Source organism: Pteropus vampyrus, unplaced genomic scaffold (assembly GCF_000151845.1).
Source record: "Pteropus vampyrus isolate Shadow unplaced genomic scaffold, Pvam_2.0 Scaffold123, whole genome shotgun sequence".
Lineage (NCBI taxonomy): Eukaryota > Metazoa > Chordata > Mammalia > Chiroptera > Pteropodidae > Pteropus > Pteropus vampyrus.
In genome coordinates this window covers 2,217,589-2,224,301 of record NW_011888904.1, presented here as the reverse complement: position 1 = coordinate 2,224,301, position 6,713 = coordinate 2,217,589, and the positions used below count along the sequence as shown (strand labels likewise).

At 39.1% G+C, this 6,713-nt stretch overlaps 1 protein-coding gene across 4 annotated transcripts in view; it reads left to right on the top strand.

Moving 5' to 3' along the window:
* Positions 1–6,713, top strand: part of TSTD2 (thiosulfate sulfurtransferase like domain containing 2) — a 23,747-nt gene that overhangs the window by 9,764 nt on the left and 7,270 nt on the right. For all 4 annotated transcript variants that reach the window (XM_023534221.1, XM_011366237.2, XM_023534220.1 and 1 more), the window contains exons 5-6: positions 3,202–3,327; positions 3,790–3,895. In XM_023534221.1, coding sequence (XP_023389989.1) covers positions 3,202–3,327; positions 3,790–3,895 — 232 coding nt within the window. The remainder of the gene's footprint in view (positions 1–3,201; positions 3,328–3,789; positions 3,896–6,713) is intronic.

The window sequence follows — 6,713 nt, the reverse complement described above, 5'->3', positions numbered from 1 at the left end:
AGTAAATATCAAAATGTTAATTGTGAATATTTCTACAAGTGGATTATGGATTATTTTCTTTTTATTTTTTTAATATCCTCGATGATTGCATATAGATGCACGTGTATATTCAGACACTTTTAAATCATAACCGTCTGGTTATGACATGGTACTGTCTTAAACCTTCTTTCCCACACATGTCCCAGGTTTTAATTCCCTGAGGCAGTCATTTGATCAGTCAGTGATATGGTTCACATTCATGTTTTATAACAGATAGTGACTGAAAGCTTCATTTACTTCATTCAGTTCATCACTTGGTCCTGCCATTTCTACCTCTAAAATATCCCTTGACTCTCTTTACTCTCTCCTCCACTTCCACAACCTTCGACAAAGCCCCCACCCTCTCATACCTAGGCCATTTCAGTAGCTTCCAAACTACTCTCATTCTTCCTTCCTTGCCTGCCATTTAATTCATTCTCCACACAGCAGCCAGAATGATCTTAAAAGTTAAATAAAATCATATTCCCCGCCTCCTCAAAATCTTTTAGTGGCTATCCAGCGCATTCAGAGTAAAACCTAAATCCTAAACATGCCCTTAAGTTCCTGCATTATTTGGCCCCTTCTTACTTTTTCTGCTTATCTAGTACCATTCTTTACTCATTATACTCCAGCAACAGGGTCTTTCAGTTTCACGGAGCCCCCAAGGTTTTTTTTTATGTCTTTGGGCCTTTTTACAAGAAAACTTTTCAAGGAACTCTACCACACCTACTTGGTTTTCCTATCTAATTTTTACTCAATCTTCAGTTCTCAATGACACTTCCTCAGAGAGATTTCCTGAACTTCAGTCTAAATCTGTTTTTTTTTTCAAATACACTCCCATAGCATCTTATAGTAATTTTATAGCATTTGTCAGTTTGTAGCTATTATTTTAATGTGTGACCTCAGTCTGTAACTCCAAGAGGGCAAGAATGGTATTTTTTCCAACCATTATATCCCTAATTTCTAGCACAATTCCTGGCACATAGTAAAAATAATTAGTAAACATCTGTGGATTGAATCATAATCTCTGTTTAAAGAACACCTTGAAAGGTGGGTATTCTCACAGTAAACCTGAATGTCCAAAAAAGATACCTATCTCCTTGGTTTAGAGGCAGATTTTTATTCTTGACTCAGCCTGAGGTAAACTAGCAGTGAGGGTCTCTAACCACAAGGTGGCAGCACCTGCCTGGATCTTAAGTCTAAAATCTTAGGCTTCAAGGATACACGCCCACTTTACTGAAATAGTTTTCTGCTAGTAGATTTGGCAGAATATTGGCATTCAGGTAGAGAAAGAGGAGAACTTGAAAGTTCTAGAATTGTGGAAATAAGCTTCTGTTCTCTATTGCTATACATTCCTTATTTCCTCAAGATATTTGAGGGAATGCAGTGGAAGCTTTGGATAGGAAAAAATTACAAGATTTGGAGCCAATAAGATCTGGTTTTAAATCCCAGATTTACACCTACCAACTCTGTGCCCTTGTGTAGGTTACTTGATTTCTTTGAGCTTCTGTTTCCTTTTCTGTCAAATAAGAGTTTTGATATCTGCACTCAGGATAATAATATAAAGCTCCTGTCTCATAATAGGTGCTCAATAAATGCTAACTATTGCTTTTCATCTCAAGGTTTAAGGCATTCTTCATCAAGGAGCTCCTTGGAAGGTTTATGTTGAAGAATCCCAGAATTGAAAGTCTAGTACATGAGTTTAGAGATTGCTATAAAGGGAGTGAATGTGCTTGTCTTTTATCTGGGTTCTGAGATTAAGATAACATAGGAAAGAATCTCCTAGCCTACCCAAAAGACAGTTACGTACCTCTTTGTCACATCTGAAACAGTTTTATGGTAGATTTCCTAACCTTTATTTTGGTTCTGCTCTATTTTTCTATGTAGTCTCTTAAAAAGTATATGAGTTAGTAATAGGTACAGTAGCTTGTACAAGAGAGAATGCATATGCTTTCTGCTTTCTTCTCTCATGCCCAGAACAGGCTTCACTAGACTTCTGTACTCTGAAGGATGTGATCCAGAATGCTTATCATGGAACTATGGATAGTTACCACTAGTGTGTTGGCATTGGCTTGTGAAATGAATCCCCTTTGTATCCATGCCCTAAAGAATTGAATCAAGTGAGGGCACAAATAAAGCATCTTCTCTGGGCCCCGAAAAAGGGGAGCCTTTTAAATTTTTCAAATTCTAATGCATTGGGGGGTATCGTTATTATATAGGTAATGATAACAGTATGAATTAAATTACCTCTTTCCAGAGAATATCATGATACAGTGTTTCACTTTCTCTCTAGCACTTTTCTGTAGAGAGCTCAGCTCTATCCAAAGATAATCCATCTTTAAAGTCATCCAAAGGATTTTGTGGTATCAAAACAACTAACTTTTCAGGGCTCCCAGAGCATTGCTTCTTAAGGCGGGGGCCTTAACCCAGGCTCTGATGTCCCCTAACCAGTGAAGCATTTCAAAGAGAATAGAGGGTTTGAGAAGTCAGAAAGTCTCATATGGATACACGTTCATGTGTTTGACAGATGCATATTGAATGCTTACTATGTGGCAGGTACTGTGCTTTGCACTTGTTAATGCAACAGTGAACAAAACAGAAAAACACACTCCTGGAACTTGTATTCCTGGGGGTGGGTTTGCAATGGTGGGCTTTCCCCAAACACTATGCAGAGATGTACTCACTCCCATTCCCAGCCCTCAGGTGTGATCTGTGCTTTAGAACTTAGGTAATATCTTCCAAGCAGTGTTTTTCATTGTTGGTTCTCTTTTATTCTTGTTTTATCAAGATGAAGAAATTGAAGAGAAGTAAATTAATTTTCTCAGGGCCACTTGGCAAGTAAGCGGCAAAGCTGAATCTTGATTCTAGATCTGACCTGGATTGAGCTCAAAATTCAGTTCTTTGGCTATTGGATAACTGGAGCTCCATGGCAGATGGGGCTTTCTAGTAGCTTCATTTCATTCTCTTGTTCAGCAACACTTTAACTGAGTGCCTCGTCTGAACTGTGGGCAGTGCCATTTTATAAAACTACAAGTACCTTTGTGTGGTTACACTTTGGTGTCCACAGCAGTGTCTGCTTTTCCTGTTAAATTCATTAACACATGAGCCCGTTCTGCCCTGGGAAGATTTAAACTAAGCTAAGAGCAGACGGTATTTCCTTTCTCTCATCATCTTGTGTCTCAGGTTCGAATTGCTACAGAAGGAATCAATGGGACAGTTGGTGGAAGCAAATTGGCGACCAGACTCTATGTGGAAGTCATGCTTTCCTGCCCATTGTTTAAAGATTATCTGTGTAAGGATGATTTTAAGGTAAGAAAAAATGAAAATAAAATGGATCTAGAGCCATTTGCCTCTGCCTCGGTGCCTCTTCCTACTGTAGGTTATGAAGGAGAGGTTAGTGTAGAGAAATAAGCAGATAACTACCTTTTCTCTCTTAGGTTACGAGGCAGTACAGTAGAAGGAATACATTCATTCCACTTCTTCCACTAAGTTGCCATGTGATCTTGGGCAAGTCAGTGCCATCTCTGGACCTCATTCTTTCTTCTTATGGAGGAAGGATGTAACAGCTTACACAGTCTAAACTCTAATACTTAGACATGTTTGTTCACGTGAGAGACATCCTGGCCATTTCAGGGGATCACTACATTTGTAGTCAACCTGGAATGATCAGATCGGCACTCCACACCACACAGGGAAATAATATTGCTCGTAAATGTCTTATATCTGGAGATAGAGTGAGAACCATATTCTGTTTTGTTTCTCATTGGCTAGGCCAGCAAAGGAGGAGCTTTCTGTTTTCCAGAATTGCGTGTTGGTGTATTTGAAGAAATTGTGCCTATGGGGATCAGTCCCAATAAGATCTCCTACAAGAAGCCTGGTATGCTTGCTTTTAGAAAAAAAAAAAAATTATTTTTCTTCAAAAAGTTAAAACAATATAGAGATAAATGTAAAAGTTAAGACAGACTGACCAGCAAGAGTTGTGATATATCCTTTCTTTAAAATAGCTGTGGGGTGGCTGATATTTGGGTCATTGAATGCTTAAATTGGTCTTCTCTTTGGTGCTATGGTAATTGACTTGCCCTTCAGAATGACCTGTCTTAGTTATTCTTCTTGATGGTTTGGCAAGAACTTGTTTTCTCTTGCCAAAGTAGCAGTTTGGGAAGAATATAATCATTACTTGTAAATAGTTCATCAGCTGATTAAAACACACAGGCTTTTTGCTATGGGAAGCCAGTGGCTTTCAACACCAAATCAGTATGTTTGCAGGTGCTCTAGAATGTTCTCTTTTCCCTCTTCCTCATGATTACCATAGATGGTTGAAAGACATTTGTTTGGCAGAGCTTTTTGTTTGTTTTGATTTTTTAGTATGAAATGTTTAAACATTAAAAACAGAGAAAATAGTATAGTGAACTCCCATGTACCTCACACACCTTCAGTAATTACAAGTTCATGGCCAACTTTCATCTATCCCCACCCTGTTTCCCCATCCTGGATTATTTTGAAGGGAATCCCAGTGTTGTGTCATTTTATTCATAAGTATTTTAGTATATATCTCTAGAAGATAAATGTAAAACTGTCATCATGTCTAAAACATTTGTAACAATAATTTCTTAAAATTACCAAATATCTAGCCAGCGCTTAAAATTCCCAGTTATCTCGTAATTTTTTAAGTGTGTTTCTGTTGAGATTCAAGTAAGGTCCCCTCGTTGTGTTTGATCACTGTCTCTTTAAGTCTCTTTTAACTTATAGATTCGCCTCCATCTTTTCTTTTCCCGTAAAGTTTATTTTTTGAAGGAACTAGATCATTTCATCTGTAGAGTTTCCCACAGTCAGGATAATGCTGATTGCATCTCCATGGGCTGTTCCTCTGTCCTCTGAATCTTCTGTAAATTGGTAGCTAGATTTAGAGTAGTGCTGTCTGATACAAATATATCGTGAGCCACATAAGGAATTTTGTATTTTCCAGTAGCCACATCTTAAGTAAAAGGAAACAAGTGAAATTAATTTCAATAATATACCATGTAGCTAAAATACTATTTCAGTGTGTCTAATGTAAAAAATTATTGAGATATTTTACTTTACTTTTGCATACTAAGTCCCTGATATCCTGTAGCTGTGTTACTCTTACTTCAGCACATCCCAAGCCACATTTCAGGGACGTGTGGCTAGTCATATATGGCTAGTGGCTACCGTATTAGACAGCTCAGATCTAGACACCTGACCAGATTCAGGTTGGATTTCCTCTTTTTCTTTTTTTGCCCCCCAAGACTACTTCATAGGTGATATTGTCTCCTTTCATCAGGAAGCAAAAACTTCTGACTGATTCTATGTTCATTTTTTAACATGTAAATATTGAAAAGGCGATAAGAGTTAAGCCAGAGGGAAATGGAGGAAAGATGCAAGCATCTGGGAAAAGAGACTCAATACATGAGAGAAGGGGCAAAAAGGGCCGTGTCTGCTTTGTGTCCTGACCTTATTAGGAGGAGGCAGGATGACTGCAAATCTCTCTTCCTTGGCGCTACAGGACATTGCTCAGGAGGTTAGGGGAGAGTGGGCTCCAGGCTGTACTACGCTGTTTTCACTTGAGCCAAGTCGTTTGAAGGCACCTCTTTTATACATGTCGATGTGACTCAGTGTCCAGCCAGGCCCTTGGCAGGACCAGGAGAGCAGCAACAATAGCAGTGGGAATGGGTTTGGTTCCCTGTGGCTCTTAGCAGATTTCTTAGTAGATTTCCTTGCTTCTCACCATGTTTGAACCTCCCTTTTCACCCCACTGTTTTGGTGACCGTGTGATAACTTAAATATATATCTAGCCTTCTTGCATTCTCCCTAAAATCCTAGATTGGGCAGGTCGGAATCCAGATTCCTTGGCCATGCTCAGGGGCTCTAGCCCCACCTGTTACTCAGCGTTCCCAGGTGGTTGTTGGGATTCATTCCTAAACAGAAAGAGGCTCCTTTGGTGCTTTCAAACTCTATCATGAGTGGTGACTAAAGTCACCAGAGCCCCTGCCCACGAAGTGTGGTTACTCCACCCTGCCAAATTCACCAAAAGTTCCTCAGTTTCCTGAAGATACAGGAATATTTTATCCTGGAGAGCTAAGAAGGCAAAGGGCCCACCAGATAGGTTCTCTTGTTTTTAGTCTCATATTTTGCTTATCTTCTTCGTCTGCTTTCACTCCTCCATCTTCTCATTCTTTCCTCTCCATTGGCGTTTCTCATATATCATTCCTGCTGTCAACCCTCACACCTTTTCTCTTAGTTATACACACAAACTTAAGATATATGCTTATTACCCTTTTGGATTTTTTAAAAACACATTCCAACTTTATCACACTTGCGTGTGCCAAAGTTCTTAGCCTTGAACTTGAGATTGACCTTGGTATAGAACCGTTCATAAAGCCTGTTGTCAAGCACATACATGTATAGGCTCCTCCATGTATAGTGACAATAGAACACTGGCCATCCAATGGACCAACAAAACCCACTTAGCAATGTAGATCCCAACTGTCTGGCTTTTATCATTGGGTTAGTTCAGGTATGAGGATGCAGATTTTTTGACTGTTTCTCAACTGCCAGGTCCCCAGTAGTGTTCATCTTAGGTGGGGAGAGAGTGAGGGTACCTAGAATTACTAAATTATTTTATGATCATCAGATAATGTAATTTTGAGACATAATCATAATTATTAAGAGAAAAG